Below are 22,948 nucleotides of genomic sequence, written 5' to 3'. Positions count from 1 at the left end.
TCTTAACCCAAAGACTGCCTGTAAATAGAAGAGGAGATCAATCAAAATTGCTTTTGTATATTTGGTTTTGCTTTGTATCAGTAATTTGTACATCCAGCAACAAATCATATTTTTCATAAGATGCAGTGGATCAAAATGTCAAATCCAGTCTAAACATCTGGCTAACTGTGTAACCAACCATAATAATAATAATAATGGAGAAATCACAAAATACAAAAATCTGCACATAGAAGTAGAATGACTGTGGCAAAAGAAAGCAAAGACTGTACCAATAGTAATTGGCACCTTGATACAATCCCAAAATATCTGGAGCAATACTTAATCACCAATTGACATTGACAAAATCACCATCAGTCAGTTACAAAAGGTAGTTTTACTTGGAACAGCTTATATCCTGCAATGATATCTTTAACACCATTAAACAATATACTGTATGCTTATCCCTGGTCCTTAGGAAGGATACAATAGATGGATTAAAATGCCAAATCCAATCTAAACATCTGGCTGACTATGCTACCAACTATAATGATTATAATAGTCAATTTCCATCACAACAAAATAAAGAATCCCTGCATCGGTTCTTACAACTTTGTGGCCATATTTTCAAAATGATTTTGCGAGATAATAAAAGTAAATACCTTCTAATAAATGAATAATCATCTGGTGGACTTGATCTAAGCAATGTTGTAATTCCAAGAATTCAGTAGCTTTATCATGTGCCTTCTTTAATTCTTGGTCAACAGATTTTTCTTCTTTTAATAGACTTACTATTTCATTCTGTTAATACAAATAAAAAAATTTCAAAAAACACTTTTGAAAAATAAGTTAGTATTTGAAAAACTACTTAAACTGGTAAATATCAGTAAGATAGATAACTATTGTTATTTCTTACTGTGGGCACATTGCCACACATTAAAAATGAAATTTAGTGGCTTGCTCTCAAAGTGTACACATACGTAACACACATTTAAACATACTATAAACAACACATGTATAGACCTACACCCTTACTTATAAATATTTATTTGTTTTTATAAGTAAGGGTGTAGGTCTATACATGTGTTGTAATAATATATAAATAATATATAAATATTAATCACTGTCCATCTTGAATACATAGCGGAAGGAGGAAGCTTGAATGTTCACAAGGTTAACACTGTATGGAACAAAACTGTGGCCGAATCTGGGTGTTCTGCTTTGGATACCACGGAGCCTCCTCCCAGAAGGTAACAAGGAAAATCAGTTGTGAAAAGAATAGTGTAAGAGAGTAGTGTAATGCAGGGATCCCCAACCCCCGGTCTGTGGACCGGTACCGAGCTGCGGCATGCCAACAACCAGGCCACACAAACAAGCAAAGCCCCACCTGTGGGATGCAGGCAGCACACAAAACCACACTCTCCAGTCCGTGGAAAAACCTATCTCCACAGAACCGGTCCCTGGTGTCCAAAGGTTTGGGGATCTCTGGTGTAATGCACTAAATAAAGCTTCTGTGGCCATTTCATTTACACTTAAAAGCTATAAGGCAAAAACAAAAATAATGCTGGAAAATGAATATGTCATTATGCACATGTCAAAAATATTGTGAAGTTATATTCCAACAGTATAGTGATTAAGAAAATTTCATTTCAAATTGTGATGAAAAATGTAAAACAGGTAGTCCTCGATTTACAACCCCAACTGAGCCTAAAAATTTTTGTTGCTAAGTGAAATATTTGTTAAGTGAATTTTCCCTCATTTTACAACCTTTGATGCCATGGTTGTTAAATGAATCACTGCAGTCATTAGGTTAGTAATACGGTTAAACGAATCTAGCTTCCCCATTGACTTTGCTTGTCAGAAGGTTGCAAAAAGGGATCATATGACCCTGGGACACTGCAGCCGTCATAACTATGAGTCAGTTGTTAACTGTTCAAATTTTGATCACATGACCATGGGGATGCTGCAACCATTGTAGGTAAGTGTGAAAAATGGTTATGTCACTTTTTTCAGTGCTGTTGTAACTTTGAATGGTCACTAATGAATAGTTGTAAGTTGAGGACTACCTATAGTTCTTACTTACTTTTTTACACTCAGACATGATCTCTTCAAGGTGTTTAGCCAATTCAATCGCTTTATTCTTCATTTGATTCTGAACCTGAAAAGAAAATATTAAGGAGTTAGTATTTGAGCAATTAAAGCAGCCCTTCTTTAATGTGAGTTTTAAAACAGCTGCATCAGTTTTCAGCTGCTTTAACACATATCAGAGAGGTATTGGGCTTGTGCAAGGTTCAAAGCAGTTCTTCCAAATAATTTTGCAAGCCTGTACCGCCCAGCCCCAGAAATTGAAAACTTCCTAGAGGAACTGCAAAAGAGGAGGGTACAATTAATACATAAATTAAATAAATCAATCTGTAACCCTTTGTTAGGCAAGTCAAGATATATGAACACTTCATAAGGGGAGGCTACATACACTACAGACTGTGCACTCAAACATCACTCACAGATTGGTCTCTCCACACATCATCCTTTGTGAAGCGTGCAAACCAATGTCTACATTTCCTGCATCGGATGAGGAGAGCGCATCTTTCTCCTTCTGTCCTGGCTACTTTTTATAGAGGCACGATTGAGAGCATTTTAACAAACTGCGTCACTGTCTGGTTTGGCGGCAGCAGTGCCTCAGATAAAGTCCATACAAAAAGTGGTAAGAACAGCCGAGAAGATCATAGGAAGTTCACTTCCTGATATTTAGGATGCTGCTTGTAAGCACTATGTGCTGAGAGCTGAAAGCATTGTTAGAGACCCACACACACCCACTTTACAATCTGTTTCTGTTGCTCCACTCTGGGAGGAGGCTTCAAAGTATTTCTAGCAGGACTACCCGATTCTGTAATAGCTTTGTTCCCTATGCCATCCATCTGGTACTCGCAAGTTTTTCGTGCCATGTACATGTATTCATCTAAACTAGACTATGTTGTTTTTCTATGTCATTATAATATATGTGGGTATATGCATAATTCTTTATTTATTTTTGTCATATTTATGTGTATTGGAGGTGGTGACCCTTTGAGAGCTGTATGGAACGAAATTTCATTTTAATGTATGCTGATTAATGTACATTCAAGTGACAATAAAGTTATTATTCTATTCTATTCTATTCTATTCTATTCTATTCTATTATTCTATTCTATTCATATTAAGTGAATAAGGAGAAAAAAGCCATTTACAGCTGCAATTCATCCTGAGAAAAGGATCATACACAACTTAGCAAGTATGAAAAGACTATGGCTTTAAATTCAATAATTCATAAAAACACAAATTAGTAGGATAGTGATTAAAACAGTTTTTCTGGAACTTAAATTTATCATAACTACAACTATGTATCATTTAAAATTTACCTTAATCTATATGTTTTTGCATGGTGTAACAGATGGCATAGTAAGGCAAAATAATTCCTATAAAGAATTACTTATGAAGGTACAGTTGTGTATACGAGAGCCGCTAACATATTCTAGAAATTCTCAATAAAATCAAGGTGAAGCTTGTCAAATTTAAATTTGTGAAGACTTAAAAAAACACTTTGCCCAAGCTGTTGAAAAAATAATAATTTTATTTCCACATTACCTCATTCTGTGGGTACCATTTTGAGAATTCCTTCTGCATTGACCTGCATGTTTTTTGTATATAATCTAAAAGGCATCTCAGTCCCAAGTCTATTCCATCACAGATATCTGGTATGAACTTTTTCCAACACAAAGAAAGACAAAATAAAAATACAAGTAAAAACTCAATTATAGTTTTCTAATGGCAATGAATGCTTAGCATGGTTAATAATTCAATACGCATACATTCAAACAACACCATGGCTATTTGAGAGAACCATCTTTTAAAAAATTATTTGTTACATTTCTATGCCACAATCAAAAAGGTAAGCAACATAATCCAACATCATGAAACATAAATGGAAAAATAAATAAAACTCCTGAGGTAAATAAGTGGTTATAAGGGGGGGGGAACCCAAACCAACATCCTTTATAAAACAACATACAACAATCTAGCTGTACATCATATCCCTTTAAACCAAAGAAGCCTTTAAGAAAAGTTCTGTCTTAACCAGCTTCCAGAACACAAGAATTCCACCTGTTGGATTCAACTCCGAGTCCCAGCCCAGACTTAATGGAAGCAAAAGACCTACAATAGTTTTCCTGTGATATGCGCATAGGGCAAGTCAATTCTGGCTGAAGATGGAAAATCTGCAGGTATCTTGGCACTACAGGTACTCAACTTACAACTGTAAATGAGTCTGGAATTATGGTTGTAAGTTATACCAGTCATAAAGAGTCCCGGTTGCACAGTGGTTAGAACACAATATTGCAGGCAAACTCTGCCCATAGCCTGGAGTTCGATCCTGATGAGGCTCAAGGTTGACTCAGCCTTCCATTCTTCCAAGGTTGGTAAAATGAGGACTCAGATAGTTAGGGGCAATATGCTGGCATAAACTACCCAGGTAGCGCTGGGTGGATCACCATGCCCAATTTTACAAACTTATTTTTGTGCTCATTAAGCAAACAAAGCAGTTATTAACAAATCCATTTTTCACAATGAGCAGTTTTTGCTGGAAAACCAAAGTATATGCTGATTTCCAGCAAAAAAATGTTGTAAATCATGGCAATGTGATTGTGGGAGACTGCAAATGACTATAAATGCAGGCTAGTTTCTGAGTGCCCAAAATGTGATGGGGGGAGGAGGGGTGGCTACAGAATCAGGATCATAAGTAGCCCTGGGGAGATCCGTTGCACTTCAAACTGTTACTACCTGTTTACACATGCACACACACATAGGTAAAGGTAAAGGTTCCCCCGCACATGCGTGCTAGTCGTTTTCAACTCTAGGGGCCGGTGCTCATCTCCGTTTCAAAGCCGAAGAGCCAGCGCTTGTCCAAGGACGTCTCCATGGTCATGTGGCCGGCATGACTAGACGCCAAAGGCACACGGAACACTGTTACCTTCCCACCATAGTGGTCCCTTATTTTTCTACTTGCATTTTTACATGCTTTCCAACAGCTAGGTTGGCAGAAGCTGGGACAAGTAACAGGCGCTCACTCTGCTACGCGGCACTCGGGATTCGACCTGCCAAACTGCCGACCTTCTGATCAACAAGCTCAGCGTCCTAACCCACTGAGCCACTGTGTCCCTTGGGCACACACACATACTGTACACATAAATACACACACCCTTACTTTACCTTTACATTGCTTTCATCCCCTCTGTTTCCATCTGTAAAACTTAGATCTGAGCCAGTCACTGCTGCCAAATGCCCTATGTATTTAGCAAGGTGTTTCAATATTTGCATTATTTTCTTCTCTGCCTCTGCTACTACTGACGACAAGTCTGCACAGCCACCCTGGAAGATAAACCTATAGCATGAGGAAATGTTTGCAGTTTGCATTTTCCTCATTCATCCCAATTTACAAGGTTAAAATAGCATAAACTAAATTTAAATTGATGAAGTGTTTAAATTCATTTAAACAGTACTTCCAGTACTGATATTTATAAGGGCCACCTGCAAGATCCCTTACCTGGAAGAGCGATTGCAGATATCCTCCCAAATGTTTTACGTCTTCCCTTAGTTCATCGAATATTTTTACAAATTCATTATTTTTTCGGAAATTCTTCAGCCACTGATTAGTCAGAACAACAAATTGTTGGAAAGCTGATGTAATTGCTATGCTGCAGGACTGAGCAGCTTGATCAACAGTGAAAACTAAACACAGAGATAAAATCCTCAATTAGAATGCAAATTGAGATTTGGGAAAAACTTAATAGCCCCTTATGTTTTAATTAATCCAATCCGATTTGTGTTTAATAAATAGAGCTTACAGTTCTCTGGATTTTCTTCAGCTTGTTCATAAGCTTTTGTCATAGCTTTGACTTGAATATATATTTTAATCAAAGTTTTTAAAAGAATTTGTGCCATGCTTTCTTGTTCTTCCTGAACCTGTCCCAGCATATCCAAAGCTGAACTTAGCAGTTCCTTACAAATGCCTGGTATAAATGATTCGGGAGAATCTGACATCAGTTTGGCCAATGTATCAGTTGCGCCTAGGATAAAAGAAAACTTGAGCATCATGACAGCAAGTACGATTTTCTTTACTTTTAATCAAGTTTTCCCTCTGCAAAACAAATAATTGTTTTTTTAAAAAATCCCTTGAAAGAGGGAAAAATATATCAAAGAAAACGTAAAATATACTTTTAAAAAACTTTTATAAAACTTCAAGGACTTTAATAGAAGGCCAATAAAATAAAAACAGTGATTAAAAACACTTTTTGAAGGGCAGAGCCTTACAACACACATACCTGTTGCATATGAATTGTGCAGTTTCACCTTTATCTCAGACAAACAGCCAGAGATTCTCTTGCTCTTTCTCAGACTTCTACTTCTCCTAAAATTGTGCAAGAACCAAGTAAAAAAGATCATATTTAGTTTCCAGTAACACTTCTAAAAATGCCAACATTATTTCACAGTCTGCATTCCGAGGATATCGACTTCATGCCAGTCAGTTTACTTTCATTCCTAAGGAGGTCGGCTTCGAGCCTCATACAAAGGTAGTGTCTTTAAGGCCTGCCTCCGTGCTAGAGATAGGAAAATTAGGATTCCTTTTAAACAAAAGCAAAGAAGGAGAAGAGGACACAGGAAAAAACTGGGAACTGAGGTTGGAAGAGTGAGATTTACTGTCTTTCCCAAAACTGGAATCTAAGTAAGAGAACTAAGTAAATAAGTTCGGGAAAACTGAAGCTGAGAAACAGATATTTAGGTGAGGTTATTTCCCAAGAAATTGATTTGAACATTTAGCATGTGTTTTTTTTTCCTGTGTTTATGAGTACAATGTGTTATCTCCTGTTTTAAATTTAATTTCTCTGCACAAGCTTGGTTTTTGAACCCAGTCTTTCTATTCTTCAGACTGGGTATTAAGATTTTTTTAAGTAGATTTTTTCTGATCTATATTAATAAATTTGAAACTTCCCTCAACATTTTTTTTTTTTAGATTCTGGCAGAATCTTCAACCGGAATAGGCCAGCAACATCTGGTAGGATAACATATTCTTTGATGAATTTTAAGTCAAGCTTTTATTCTTCTCATAATCTGAAGAGCTCCATGACTGTAATCTTAAAAGATGGACTGTCTGCATTTTAATATTTAAAGTTTATAATTTGACCTCTTTGTTTCATTTCTTTACAGAATAAAGATTGATTTTGTTTATTGTTAATGAGATTTCCCTCCCATGTAGGGAAAGAAAGGTTGAAACCTCTAGTCACATGCTTCTCCTTCTACTTATAACTTGGTCAGGAGGTAGTATTTGATGGGTTAAGGGTTGGGTTTTTAACATGGTTTTAATTAATGTTTATATTGGGCATAATATTTAATTGTTTTTTAACTTTTGTACTTCGTTTTTAATATTTATTGCCCTGTACACCGCCCTGAGTCCTTCGGGAGAAGGGCGATATAAAATTTTTATAAATATAAATATAAATATATAAATATTCTTGAAATTTCTTCCATTTTTAACCTTTTGATATTTTGATTGCCAGAAAGACAGCATTGTTGTGAGAGTTGTCTCACACACATTCTAGGGTTAGGGGCTGGCACCCCTAATAAAATAGGTAGTGGCAGTAGGAAGTAAGAAACTGTTTCTGCAAGCTAAGGCTATGGTGTAAAGACCCAGATTTTCGGGAATCTCTAGCCTTGCACTGGATGGGCTTATCCTTTCTATAATAATTGGAAACATCCTTTACTAAATGTAATGATCAATACTTATAGAATTGCTTCAGGAACATCATTGGCTTCCTTATAAAAAATTAAGCCTCTCAACAACAATATTGACATCTGTTTCCTCTTACTTAGGGAATGCAGTTTTGTGACCTTGAGTCATAATCTGACCTAATCCTACTTACCTCCTGGTAGAATCGGAACAGTTGGATGCATTTGAAAAATCAGGTTCCCACTCATCAGTGGGATCATAAAAAATCTCATCAGCTCCCTCAGTGCTGTTCATCTGGAAAATAAAGGAATTTGTTTTCGTAAAGGTCATTTCCACAGTTTGAGACTCAACTTGTACTAGGATATGATCCCATGTTAAAATGCAGGCTCAACCTACTATTTTTAAAACTCATGCTCAAAATTCATATTCAAAATTCGTTACTCTTTCCACAAAGATTAAAGCCTACGGAAGAACATTTTTCACATATCATATTTCCAAATGTAGGCCTGCTCTTCACAGTATACTGTACATCAATAACTGATACTTAAAAGTAGCCATTGATTACTGAAGATAAGTACTGTACTTTAGCTAACATACCAAACCCGTACTAGCCCTCATAAAAAGTTCTTTTCTGCATTTTTTTTCCTTAAATGAGTTTGATCAGAGGTTCAGGTGATTTATAGGAACATAGAGACATTCCTTTCTTTGAAACTTAAGGAGCTTCTGGAAGTCAGGTGACCTTAACAAATCTAATAACTAGTAAAATAAAAAAGAAGAAAAGTGCACACTGATATTATGGAAAGGTATGTGGGTATCTCCAATTTGTTTCTCCATAGAAAAATGTCTTCTGAATGAGAATCAAGTGCTTACTTTTCTTTGCAAAAGTAAAAGGTCATTCACACTTCTCTCACTGATACTTCTGTGTCACATATAAAATGTTTAAGAGTCAGCTGAACGTTGTAAAACGCAGACTCGTTTCAAAGATAATGTCAAGCCCCATGGGCTTGCCATTTGAGGAAGTGGGGAGGGAGACTGCCGTGAGACTCCACGGCGTGGCGCCAGGCTGGTGATGATGCCGAACACCCGGGGAATCCCTCAGATCGACTGAGGAACAGCTGAGAGGCTCCTCGGCACGGCGCTAGACTGGCAACGATGCCCAAGGAGTCCCTGGCTCAATTGCGGAGCAGCTGGCCAGCGCTGAAGCCCCAACAGCGGCAAACAGCAAGAACGGCACCCGGGGGAAAAAAGGGGGCGGTCCTACCTGCACCACCACACTGCTGGGTGGCCGCACCGCCAACAAACAGCTGATCGGCATGGAACTGGACACAGGGCACTGCATAGCAAGCCAGAGGAAGAAACCAGGGGCTGGCGTTACTGCTTTTGAAGATGCTAGCTGGATGCTGGCTAGCTGGATGGGGGTTGGAGCTGAAGGAACTGACTGTATCTAAGGCGCTGGGAGAAGATCACTCCCAGTGCTGACTTTGTTTGCCATTAAATGCTGGTCAGACCGTTCCTGTTTTGCCAGCTACCTTGTTGACCATCATTTGCCTTCTGTGGGGACCACGGCTGATAAGGACGCTGACAGATAACTAATGGCTATCTATGTTAAAATATTTCTTCTGGGTGTCAAAGCATGCTTTTATTTTTCTTGCACTTCTGCAGAGGTAAGCAATGAGATGATACTCACGTTGGCAAGTTCTGAAAGTTCCTCTCCCTCTCATTCATAAAAGCAATAGGAAGCATTTAGAAAAAACAAACCTCGTATGCTTCTTTCATTGCAACCAGCTTGTCTTCAAATTTCTCAAGGCTCCAATATGTTGCAACACCCAGCCTGATGTTACGGACCTGCACTTGAAGGCCATTTTCTTGAGCCATGACATCATGTCTGATAAAAGAGCATAATAAACTTATTCCCAGAATATAAAGTGACAATCACTATCTGATGCACCATCCCTTTTATAATTGACAACTAGGGGGCAAGGTTGTATTTTATAGGTTGAATAGATAATAAATTATTTGTTTCAATTTCAGAATGAAACATTTTAAAAACAGCAAAAGATCCTTTGGTGTTATTTTTAGAAACTATTCAGACTACAAAGTCCACTCTGAAATATGGCTTTAATTTGATTGCTTATAGGCAATCATCAAATTACAGTAATTAAAAGGAACAACTTCCAATATTTTAATCCAACAACATACCTACAAAAAACAGTGTGCTTGTCAAGTTTACTGCTGATTGTGTTGGCCTCTCTGAGCATCATAGACAGTTTCAAAGAATCCCAGTTTGGCTCTGCAAAATGTTTTTTGAAAAGGGTTATCAACTTTGGAAATTAAAGTAAAAATTCCTTATTTATAAGAGCACTAGCATATTATTTGTTGACCCCTTCTAAATTTTTCTAAGTTTTTTTAACCAATTATTTTTTATTTTTTATTCAACACATATTTTTTTAAGGTGTATCCTTCCGTACACAGAGACAATTCTATCATTTCTTCTTTGAAATTCTCATGGTGTAGCAGATACAATATATTTTGTTTTTCCCATTATAAACAGAGGAAGGGGGCCTTCCCAGAGCTCTGCTAAAAAAACCACTTTTGTTACTTATTTAAAATGCATTAATATTTATTTATGGGCAACTACCAGACAGGTAATTTCATAATATTATAGCCATACCTTTATTCCTATTTCCCTGACTCTGCTGAAGAATTTCCACTTCTTGAGCAATTTTGTGCTTCTCAGCCTCCAGAGCTTCAAGAATTTTAACATGACGAACTGTATGATCTTCTAAAACCTAAAACAAAGTCAGGATATGGAGCCTTCTTGTAAAAGCTTTCAAAACCAGACGATGCATTATAATAGAATGGTGGGCTCACAAGAGAACAGATAGCTCTCCACTTATTATAATTTAAATTATTATTATAATTTGCAGACGACACCAAGCTGGCAGGAATAGCCAACACACCAGAAGATAGGCTTAAGATACAGGAGGATCTGGACAGACTTGAACACTGGGCGCTATCTAACAAAATGAAATTCAATGATGAAAAAAGTAAGGTTCTACATTTAGGCAAGAAAAACCAAATGTACAGATATAGTATAGGGGGTACCTTGCTCAATAGTAGTAACTGTGAGAGGGATCTTGGAGTCCTAGTGGACAATCACTTAAATACGAGCCAGCAGTGTGCTGCAGCTGCCAAAAAAGCCAACAGTGCTAGGCTGCATTAACAGAGGGATAGAATCAAGATCACATGAAGTATTAATACCACTTTATAATGCCTTGGTAAGGCCACACTTGGAATACTGCATCCAGTTCTGGTCACCATGATATAAAAAAGATATTGAGACTCTAGAAAGAGTGCAGAGAAAAGCAACAAAGATGATTAGGGGACTGGAGGGTAAAACATATAAGGAACGGTTGCTGGAATTGGGTAAGTCTTGTTTAATGAAGAGAAGGGCAAGGGGTGACATGATAGCATTGTTCCAATATCTCAGGGGCTGCCACAAAGAAGAGGGAGTCAACCTATTCTCCAAAGCACCTGAAAGCAGGACAAGAAACAACAGATGGAAACTAATCAAGGAGAGAAGCAACCTAGAACTAAGGAGAAACTTCCTGACAGTTAGAATAATTAACCAGTGGAACAACCTGCCTCCAGAAGCATTGAATGCTCCAACACTGGAAGTTTTTAAGAAATGACTGGACAGCCATTTGTCTGAAATGGTATAGGGTTTCCTGTCTGAGCAGGGGGTTGGACTAGATGACCTTCAAGGTCCCTTCCAACATCAACATCATCATCATCATTATTCACAATTAAACCCAAAACTTTTATTGCTAAGCATGACAGTTGAATCCTGCTCCATTTTACAACCTTTCTTGCAACAGTTTTTATGTGAATCTGGCATCTCCACTGACTTTGCTTGTTAGAAGGACACAAAAGGTGATCACATGATCCTGGGACACTGCAACAGTAATAAATATGAATCAGTTGCCAAGCATCCAAATTTTGATCTCATGACCACAGAGATGCTACAAGGTCATGAAAAACGATCATAAGTCACTTTTCTCTGTGCCATTGTAACATTGAACGGTCACTAAGCAAATTGTTGTAAGTCAAGGACTACTTCTATGTCAAAAAATTTGAGAAAATGGATGGAGCCTCAATCGCACTGTCATGGCTGCAATCTTGATTTTGACTACACCACCCGCTCAGGACACACATTCCACCGTGTAAGAACATTTTAGGGAAATGTTCCCTAAATATTTATGTGTATGACTGCCTCTCCCTAAGGGAGTCTGCCTGTCCCAGTACATTAGATAGGGTAGATGAACTCCAGGCCTTTTCCCTAAAATGCTCTTACATGGTGGGATCTCAGAGGCACACCTTCTCCGTCGCTACCTTAGCCTCTCGCCTGATATTTTGGGGCAGTAGGGGCCTTATCCTCCAGGAGGTGTGAAGACCTGGCTCTTCTCCAAAGCACTGACATAGGGTAGGCTTATGTTAGCAGTATAGATCGTTCTAGAATTTTGGCAAGAAGAGTATGGTTTTTTTTATTACTGTGAGCTGCCTAGTAACACCATGTGAGATAGGTAGCCATATATGTTCTTCAGATAAATAAACAAATCTCTGATGGTGCATCATTTCAGATCTGAAGGCAAAAAGGTGTTTCAGAGAGGATAGTCATGCATATGTACCATCTGCCTCCAGCTCCTTACACCAAATCTCTATTTTCCTTAGATTGTACAACAGATGCAATGGGAAGGACAATGATCCCTAGAAAAGATCCAGCTGTTTAAGTTGAGAAAAGTACTAGAGCGATACTCCCACACACCCCTGAACATCCTTTGTCCTTCTGAATCCAGAGTTGTTTAATTGTATTTCGTAGTTCCCTGTCTCCATCATTTCTCCTCGAAAAGAGGTTGACAACCAGCAAGAGACATATTCTGAGGAATATCAGTGTTGATGACCCCTTTTATCCAGCTTTATAAATTTCTAATACTAAAGAGTTTTACTGCTTTTAAAGTTTATTACAGTTATTATTCCTATTCTAAATGTAAGTTCCATTCGAAGACAGATGTCTTTGATTTGAGAAAGAAATAATTATTTGATGGTTCCATCCTTGAAACATCCTTAAATGTCATTAAGGAGTCCCAAGAAGTGTCCCTTCTCTGACATGGTGCCTGCCCCCTGGAATGGTATCCTCCCTGCATTCATATTCCCCTGTTCCCACCTCCCTTTGAAAGGAATCTTGAAAACAGGGGTTTTTCCAGAGGCCCTTTGATGAAGCTATTTTTCTTTTAATGTCTTGTATTATTGGATTTTGTTCTTTTTAAGATGTTATTCATTTAATCAAATTGTGCCATCTTCTTGGCTATTCCGTTATTGGGGGTAAAGAGTTCATTGAGTAAAGAGTCAATTAGTTGGGCAGCTCTAGAAATGTGAAAATTAATTAATTCAGTAGCACAGCAGCCAAGGGATTTCGGGGCTCCATGCCCTTTGGCTGAATTTCTTCTTGTTAGGGGACCCAAAATGGGCCAGAGGCCGCCCTGAAAAGGCAGCAGAGAAGGAAAAAAGTCCCACGGACCACGGAGAGACAGCAGTCGACCCGACCAGTGCAGGAGAAGCCTTCCAGAAACCAACAGCAGAAAAGCTAGCCTAACTTCAGAATCTAGCCCAATAATTATTTGATGGTTCCATCCTTGAAACATCCTTAAATGTCATTAAGGAGTCCCAAGAAGTGTCCCTTCTCTGACATGGTGCCTGCCCCCTGGAATGGTATCCTCCCTGCATTCATATTCCCCTGTTCCCACCTCCCTTTGAAAGGAATCTTGAAAACAGGGGTTTTTCCAGAGGCCCTTTGATGAAGCTATTTTTCTTTTATTGTCTTGTATTATTGGATTTTGTTCTTTTTAAGATGTTATTCATTTAATCAAATTGTGCCATCTTCTTGGCTATTCCGTTATTGGGGGTAAAGAGATTCATTGAGTAAAGAGTCAATTAGTTGGGCAGCTCTAGAAATGTGAAAATTAATTAATTCAGTAGCACAGCAGCCAAGGGATTTCGGGGCTCCATGCCCTTTGGCTGAATTTCTTCTTGTTAGGGGACCCTAAATGGGCCAGAGGCCGCCCTGAAAAGGCAGCAGAGAAGGAAAAAAGTCCCACGGACCACGGAGAGACAGCGGTCGACCCGACCAGTGCAGGAGAAGCCTTCCAGAAACCAACAGCAGAAAAGCTAGCCTAACTTCAGAATCTAGCCCAAGCTATAAGCAACCAAAGTCAAAAAGCACTATTTTAAGCTGATTGTAAACAGTGCGTTTGAATCTGGGTAAGATCATCGATTTTCTCTATCCTACTTATTAACTTTCCTGGGGGGAAAAATTCCCAAGAAACAAAAAACCTCAGAACGTGAAGGAGGGGGATTTTTGTCACACCATTTTACTAACGGAAGCGGCAAATTAAACATTTTATGGAGGACCAAAACACAGAAATGAAATGAAATGAATATAAAACCCAAATTTGGATAAGTTTGGAATTGTTGAATGGTTAAGATTCTCATTTTAAAGGCAATTTTCTATTTTGATAATTTAAAAAATAAACTGATGCTGACACCTAGTGGTGAATAAACACTATGACAGCTATGGCTTTTATACAGGACTTGGTAAAATCTGGAAAAAACTAATTTGTGCTTGTGACCATCAAAACTATAACAATAGAGAACAGCTGTGACTAAAAAAAGAAAACAATTTGGGTTGCAAACAGAGAGGATTATAAATTTCAGGAAACCTTTTTGAAACTTTTTGGATTACAAATATCTACTAAACTCTAACTTTAAAGCTATTTGCAGAGAAAAGAAAACCTCGATTCTTGACCACTATGGAAAATCAGAGTTGCGGAAAGAAGCACCGGTTTGAATATGGTTAAAGTAATAGAAAGATTTTGGATATGAATTTTACTTTAAGAGGAAGGAGTCCCTCAAATAACATAGTACTCTCTCTTTCTTCTCTTCTCTTTTCTTATCTTATTTCTTGATATGAGTAATATAAAAGAGTTAGAATGGCTTATATATAAGGACATATTTTAGATATTTGAATATGATTGATTTTATGAAAATTACAATGGATTAAAAATTGTTTTGAATAAGAGTTAAAAGACCATATGACTAGATTTATTAAATGGGATATTTAAAGATTAAATATATTCTTAGTTACGGTAAAAAAGAAAGGAAAATTTTGGAAATAAATATGTATTAGCTTAGGGGAAACATGGACTCTCAGTAGTATACTATCTTTTTAACCCTCTTTACTCTTGTTCTTCTTTTCTCTTTTTTTAGTCTTATTTACTCCTTAAGTAAGGTAAAAGTTATGGGATGATTTACATGAGAAAAGATAGAATCAAATATTTAAATGTAATTAACTTTGAGAAAATCTTAAGCAGTAAGAATGTCTTGAACATTGTGGGAAAAACAAATGTAAACAAGAACTGTAAATGGGATTTATGATGAGACAACCAGAATGACTAGATAGAAAAGAAATATTATATTGATGTGATTATTATTTGTGGAAGTATTAGAAAAATTTTATACTCAAGTGTTATCTATCAAAACAATAAGAATTGTATTAACTTAAGGTTGGTAAAAGAGAACATTATGGGAAGAAGAGGAAATCAAGTAAAGCTATTATGTGGATTATAGATCATAGAAACCAATTGTTAGCGTATGTTTTTTAAATGTAAACCCCGACAACACAGTTTACCGAATATTAAGGTGACTATGTTAAAAAATTAATAAAATATACTATATATAAAAAAGAGTTCATTGAGTAAAGAGTCAATTAGTTGGACAGCTCTAGAAATGTGATAATTAATTAATTCTGATTCCTGCTAATGGGACTCTAAATATCTATCACTGCAAACTTACAGCTTCAACTTAAGCCTTCAGCAATGTTGTTAATTTTTCTAATAGTTTCATGGATTTCATGGAAGAGATCAAGGACATCTGAAAGTTGCTCATTTTCTTGAAGATACTGGAGAAAAGTACTAACAAATGAAGTTAGTCCATTTACCTCTTTGGCAGCCAATGTCTCTATTTCCAATCTCTTCTTGTTGAAGTTTACTTCTAGCTCAAGGCCTCGCTTTGCTTTCTCCAGTTCCTCAATTTTGTTTGCAGCCATCTTATTGTTCATCTCCTGTAATTGTTTCCTGTGGGATTCCTCTTCCTAAAAAATAAAAGAGACTGAATCATAGGTACTAATACAAAGATTTTATTCCATAAAAGCCACTGCCCAAAATGAACAATATTTTATTATTTTACACAGGGCTTTTTTTTTCATAGAACGCCCAAAATGGAGTTCTGGCACCTTTTTTGGATGGAACTTTGTAGGGTAGGCAAGGTGGGTTGTATGACGTGTGTGAGTTCCAGCACCTTTTTTTCTTACAAAAAAAGCACTGATTTTACATATGTACATGGAATGGAGAAAAAGATTTTCTATATGACTATTTCCCACTTTTTCCTCGATATATCTTTTTTTAATACTGTATAATAGTCCTATCCTCATTAACAAAGAAGCAGACCAAAGATAAAGATACAAATCCCTCTGAATTGTTGTCACAGGAACAAAGGATGCTCACTGACCTGTTGAAGACTTTGCAATTGGACACAATGGAACAACAATTGAAGAAAAATACGGGATGGAGAATTAGCACTTTACAGCTTTTATTATTTGGCTGTGAGAAAAGCTGCTATGAAGTTAAAGATGTTTGGGTGGAGATGGGTCCATATTAAAATAAATGTAAACTTTTTTAATTTCAGGGATAAAATACATAAATGCCACAGATTACAATTGACAGGAAGTTTTGAACAAAGAAAAAGTTCCACTTCTCTCCTGAAAGTATCATGATTTATGACTTCATCCATTTAGAGAAGTGGATGCAAGTGGTCCTCTTTATCTGCAGTGTTATTAGACAGGTGAGTAACATATTTCCACTTGGTAAATGCAAACCAGATTGCCTTATCTGCAGCAAAGTGTTTCAATGGTCTGCTGCTTTCAAGCATGGCTTCTCTTTGTATGGAGGACTTGTGTTTCCTGTATATTTTGCACATTAATAAAGTCCATCTCTTCAAGGTCCTATTGGGCAGAAAAGAACTCCTGCAAATAACAAGGTGCCCCTCTATAAGATCAAAGATCAGACCCTGCAGAGACGAAAGGCTGAACGAGAAATGAAATTGACTGCTAAGGCTACATACGGAATGGAGAGACAGCTTTAAGAAAGAGGCTTAAGGTGGGGAGGAGGAAATGTACTGCAGTTTGCTTGAAAACTCACAACCTAGTTTTATTATGGGTTTCTACCTTTATTCTCTTACTTGCATGGTCAAATGCATACAAACATAAGCTCGCTTACATTTCAAAGTGTATCACTTGTTATTGCATGTTAGATTAAGATATTGGTTTATAAAAGTATCAGTAATGACCTACCAGTTGTGCTTCTAATGATTTTATTTTGGTCTCATAATTTTGTTGCTGAGCACTAAGTTCTTCCTGAGCCATCTCTTTGGCAAGTTGGATCCCTTGCATCATTTCTTCCTTAGCTTTAAGCCGTGCTTCTTCTATTTCTGATTCAAGCCTAGGAGCATTTTGAAATTAATGCTACAATTTATACCTAACAAATGCTACATACAAAAGAATAAAAATCTATAAATGCTAATAGAATCTTTGAATATTCCCAAGAAGGAAGTGTTGTTTTCAAGTTCTAAAGAGACATACCACATACATATTTTATACTTATAAAATACGTTTAATCTCAAATACGTTATGCTGAATCTCTATCCTTTCATCTAGAATTCTTTTTAACTTTAGATCTAAATTAGTTCTGTTGGGAAATAATGAGTTCAAATTTAAATCTCATTGATTTTTGGAATGAGAGGACATACACAAACCAAATGAAAAAAATAAATTACAGGTAAAGGTAAAGGTTCCCCCGCACATGCGTGCTAGTCGTTTCCGACTCTAGGGGCCGGTGCTCATCTCCGTTTCAAAGCCAAAGAGCCAGTGCTTGTCCGAGGACGATTCTGTGGTCATGTGGCTGGCATGACTAGATGCCAAAGGAGCACGGAACACTGTTACCTTCCCACCGTAGTGATCCCTATTTTTCTACTTGCATTTTTACGTGCTTTCGAACTGCTAGGTTGGCAGAAGCTGGGACGAGTAACAGGCGCTCACTCTGTTACGCGGCACTCGGGATTCGACCTGCCAAACTGCCAACCTTCTGATCGACAAGCTCAGCGTCCTAACCCACTGAGCCACCGCGTCCCTTTAAATTACAGGTAGTCCTCAATTAACAACAGTAATTGGGACCAGCAACTGGTTCCTAAGAACCAGGTTGCTAAGAGATGAGGTCATAAAGCACAACATTACATGACTGACCTGCGTTTGCAGCAGTTCTGGTTGCCATTGTTAGGTGAATACTTTTGTTGTCATTAAGCAAAATGTCAAATGATCACCATTTGTGACCTCCTACCAGCTTCTCCATCAACTTTGCTTATCCGAAGCCAGCAGTGAGGGTCAAAATGTTGACCATATGACTGTTGAAAGCTGTAATAACATAGTTGCAAGCCCACTGCCAAATGCCCAAATTGTGATCACGTGACTGCGAGGACACTGTGACAGCCACAACTCCGAGGGCCATTCATAAGTCTCCTTGCTGAGTTCCACTGTAACTACAAATGGCCACTGAACGAATGGTCATTAAACTAGGACAACCTGTAATGGTGATCAGTTTTGTTATACTCCAGAAGCATTTTTGTTGGTGCCACACAGAAAACCATGCTTCATTTTCTTTGGCTTAAAAAAACCCTGCAGATTAGTATTAATGTGTTAGGTGCTATTATCAGCCTGCAATGCCCCTTTGAATGTTACTTAGGACAAATAAAATAAACTTTGTGTAAAAGAATTAATTGAGACAAGTTTGACATCAGGACTCACGACAAGAACAAAGTAATATGAGAGCATCTCAGTCTCCTAGGAGACTACATTTCCAATGTCAAAGTGCTCATTTTGGAAAAAACAAGGCTGGCAACAACAACATTGAATGAAAACTGCTGAAGTCACATACAGTATCTCAAATGGTTTAGGCTCTTGGTGTCCTGCCTTGGCAACTGTAAGGCTTGTGGACTTCAACTCCCAGAATTCCAGGAGTTGAACACATTACAAATATTAATTAAGTACTTCTAATATATGTCAAATGTAACATGTGTCTATACAACCACTCCCTCTGGCCTGTACTTGATTCCAATTTAACTCCTCCTTCAATCTAACCACTCTATGCATCCAATAAAATAAGTAGTAGCTCCCAAAACTTTAAGCCTTTTAATGCTGCAATATTTATTGACCAAACTCCTCCTGATGTTTTGCTCCTATATATTTATACACAAACACAAAAATGACATGATTTGGTTATATTTTTATACAGGCAATCCCAGGTTACATAAGTTCTGACAAATGCCATCTTGGTTTTATGAACAGGATGCAAAAATATGAGCAAAACAGGCAGCTGTGGTTTTGCATATAATGCACAGCATGCAATCAAACCCTCATGTAACCCCAACTGCCTGTATGTGAAAATTCTACAAGCCAGCATGCAGCATTCATATCATATGCAAGAATAAATACAGGGACTGTTTAAAGCATAACATCTGATATTACTCACTGAGCTCTCTGAGCAGCCAGCAATTCATTTTTTGCAAATTCAAAGTCCTTTGGACCATCCTCAGGAAACGAAGCCCCACAAGACAAACTTTTTATCTTCTGAACTTCAGCTGGATGATTAAATCGGAAATAATGGTCTCCTCCAAGGATGATGCGATCACCCTAGGAAATCCAGATAGTATTGAATTTAGGTCATCTTATATAAAATTTCTGCAGAGTATAGAGACAGACTATTCTAAACAAGTATATGAACTTAAACTTGAAAACCACATGTAAATAAATATAATTACAACTGTGTCTATTGACTTACATGATGTAGAAGTGTAGCTCCTGAAATGCATTCCCCATTAACATATGTCTTTGCTTCTGCAATAGGAACAATACTCACAACTCCACCCTTATGTCTGATAACACTACAAATAAAAAAGAAAACATTCAAGAAATAAATGTTGTTTGCATCTGAATAGCAGTAAGCAGTAAGCTTTTTTGAATTTGATCGAAAACAGTGGAATATTTGATTCCTTTGCTGTATTATAAATCATGCCCTTTGACATGATTGCCATTTTCATAGATCATACTGTTGCCTAGTGCTACTGTTTTTGGCAAAGCATGTTTGAAGAAAACTTTTGTCTTCCCAAGTTTGCAGAATGAGTTTCATGTTTAGAGGAGTCACAGCTATCCTTTAAAAATATGAAATAAATATATTTTAGAAAAGTCATAGCATGTCACAAAGGCATCATGAACTGATAGCCAGAGGTGGAAAAGCTCATAGTAAGGGATATTCATGAGAAATAGGCTGCAGACAATCTATTACAATCAAATAACTGGAAAAGGAATTCAGAATTTAAAACTTGGGACACAAAAATGGACAAAGATATTCTTAGATTCTGAAGAAGCTGATCTTCATCATTACCAAAGTTGCTTAGTATCTGCCAGGAAAAAAAAAGCCTGAACTTATCTAACCAATTCAAGTCCTTGACTCTCTTGCAAGAGCTCTTGAGTGTGATGTGAGTTCCTGCAAGAGAGAATTATTATATAATGAATGTGTTAGCATTTATTCATAGCCGTCGAATTCCATACACTGCATCCAAGACAACTCTGTTGTTGGAATTTAATTCTTTTCCATGGGGTGTTCTGCTACCTAATTTCTCAGTATTCTTTTTTTGCCCTCTGCTTATGTTCAGAAGTATAAGCTCAGTCCTGCCTTAACTTCTACCTTGAAGTAAGAACGGCCCTTGACTCCATTTGTTGAGAAAGGTGTAGTTTACTAAAGGTCAACTGGATTACAGTAAAGCAAAGTCAAAACTGAGGTTCACTAGAAAAATTCCTGTAACTTTTCCCTCCCAGACACTTCCCATTGCTGGTTCCCCACCTCCACCCCGTAGTCCAATCAGTTTTGAAACAGATGTTTTTGAAACAGCCACTCCTGCAGCAGCATTCTTCTCCCAGGGAAACGGCCACGAAGACTGGTCTGAGAGGCATGCTTCTTTCCATCAGTTTCACTTCCCCCCCCAAGCATTCACCCTCCCCCCCAGGGTCCATGGCAGAATGGCATGAGGTGGCAGTTCTGACACATATGCTCTTTCAACAACTCCTGCTGAATTCAAATCTTCAACATAGAGAAAGGGAGACACAAGACATTTCTCATTCCTTATTTCTTTATTTAGTACATACCAGTGGTCATCAGCAATTAAGATGCCAGACAGCTGAATATCATGACATGAATTTGGCTTGCATTTCCCAACTGTAGTTTTTCCTTCTTTAATCATGTACAATAACATCTCGGACAGTTGAGGATCTTCATTGAGATTAACCAAATTAGGCAAACTGTTATCCACCTTGAATGTAATGCCGGCTTTCTAAAATGAAGAATTAAGAAAGGGAGCAATTCATATTTGGGATTTGAAAACGGTATATTAGTAAAAGTTGAGTTGTTGTATTATTTGTAACTTTTAAGAATAAGGTTTGACTTCTGCAATTTTGTACCTTCTGAACATATTGAAATTCTACTCCCTTTAATATAAATAATGGCTGAGAATTATGTGAGCCAAAGTATCTGAAATCTATCAGGCCAGCAAAAGCTTCTATAGATAAATAAATTTATTGAGGATTATTAACAGCAACTAATTGTCACAAAGAATAGTACCTGTAATTCCATTGTTTCTTCAAACTTCTTTTTTTCTACTTGTTCAAGTTTTTCTTTCCAGGCCCTTTAACACAAAATGAAAAGATTGCCTGGTCCAACTAAATAATATACTTAAAACATATTACAGGTGCCATGGTAAGAAGTTGAAAATGAACATGTAATCCAAAGAATGGAATTATAACTGCATCCATGTGCATTATGGAACCTTAGCTTTAAAAAAATTAAAGCAGCATAATCTTATGACAATAGTTTTTTCAACCTCGCAGAAAAAATATAGGAGCTTAAAACAGAATCAGTAAGTATATACTACTTTGAATTTAATTATGTGAAAAAATTGAATATGGTATGCAATATGTACAGTTTTACTTTGCAATAGCCAATGAATGTAATGAAAGAGACATTAAAATTGCCAAGTAGATTAAATAAAATTTGGTTTTAATATCCATAACTATATGGTAGATCTATCTATCTATCTATCTATCTATCTATCTATCTATCTATCTATCTATCTATCTATCTATCTATCTAGATTACAATATTACTATAATAAAGTATAATGGTTAAGATATCAGTCACAGGCTGAAGCAAGACTTAAGATTATCATGAAATTTAATCATAAATCTCTAAAGTTTTATTGACTTGCATGTCAAATTGCAATAAGCAGTCTGAATGAAAACATGTATTTAAATTGTTAAACTTCATACCTAATGTCTATCAGGGTATACATACTTATAATATTTTTCATTAACATTTCTTATATTGGGTCACATACATTACATATTACAGTGAAAAAACAGAAGTAATTTCTTTTACAAACTTACAATATTAGTGATTCATTATCACATCCTTATAATTAAATATACTGTAAGATCACTATTACCTTTGCATCTCGGCCATCTCCCGCTCCTGGTGATGTAGCTTCATTCTTAAAGATGTAATTTCCTGCACGTAAAGTCTCTGCTTTTCAGGATCAAGGTTCTGAGCGTTCTTCTGAGCCAATTTCAGTTTCTCAATCTCAGCTTTCATTTCTAGATCAAACAAAAAGGCTCAGCAATTACTCAGAAGCCAACCCTCTGTTCACAGTGTTTTGACAACGTTTCTCATAGAGATGTTTTAAAGTTCATCTCATTAAAAAATAGTTGTGCCAGATAAAAGTAACAATTAGGTTGCATTCAAAAGCAGATCTCAAGATGCAGAAGGCATTTTATATTCATATGAGTCTTAATTAATTACTCCCAACATACACTACAATACAGGTAGTCCTCAACTTACAACCATTCATTTAGTGACCAGTTGAAGTTACAACACTGAAAAAAGAGACTTATGATCATTTTTCACACTTATGACTGCTGCAGCATCCCCACAGTCACAGGAT

The 22,948-nt window shown here is 37.0% G+C and overlaps 1 protein-coding gene across 1 annotated transcript in view; it reads right to left on the bottom strand.

Moving 5' to 3' along the window:
• KIF14 (kinesin family member 14) overlaps positions 1 to 22,948 on the bottom strand; it is a 44,221-nt gene that overhangs the window by 4,030 nt on the left and 17,243 nt on the right. Inside the window, exons 11-28 of the mRNA XM_083357738.1 lie at positions 22,454 to 22,601; positions 21,574 to 21,637; positions 21,102 to 21,286; positions 19,738 to 19,840; positions 19,429 to 19,589; positions 17,199 to 17,346; positions 15,789 to 15,941; positions 10,407 to 10,524; positions 9,935 to 10,025; positions 9,494 to 9,620; positions 7,929 to 8,029; positions 6,333 to 6,418; positions 5,856 to 6,077; positions 5,555 to 5,739; positions 5,221 to 5,379; positions 3,601 to 3,717; positions 2,060 to 2,134; positions 639 to 777 (exon numbers count right to left, since the gene is read on the bottom strand). Of these exons, the coding sequence (XP_083213864.1) occupies positions 639 to 777; positions 2,060 to 2,134; positions 3,601 to 3,717; positions 5,221 to 5,379; positions 5,555 to 5,739; positions 5,856 to 6,077; positions 6,333 to 6,418; positions 7,929 to 8,029; positions 9,494 to 9,620; positions 9,935 to 10,025; positions 10,407 to 10,524; positions 15,789 to 15,941; positions 17,199 to 17,346; positions 19,429 to 19,589; positions 19,738 to 19,840; positions 21,102 to 21,286; positions 21,574 to 21,637; positions 22,454 to 22,601 (2,382 nt within the window). The remainder of the gene's footprint in view (positions 1 to 638; positions 778 to 2,059; positions 2,135 to 3,600; positions 3,718 to 5,220; positions 5,380 to 5,554; positions 5,740 to 5,855; positions 6,078 to 6,332; positions 6,419 to 7,928; positions 8,030 to 9,493; positions 9,621 to 9,934; positions 10,026 to 10,406; positions 10,525 to 15,788; positions 15,942 to 17,198; positions 17,347 to 19,428; positions 19,590 to 19,737; positions 19,841 to 21,101; positions 21,287 to 21,573; positions 21,638 to 22,453; positions 22,602 to 22,948) is intronic.

This window comes from Vipera ursinii (assembly GCF_947247035.1).
Source record: "Vipera ursinii genome assembly, chromosome: 3".
NCBI lineage: Eukaryota > Metazoa > Chordata > Lepidosauria > Squamata > Viperidae > Vipera > Vipera ursinii.
Note: the sequence above shows the minus strand (reverse complement) of the source record. Positions and strands in the feature narration are given on the sequence as shown.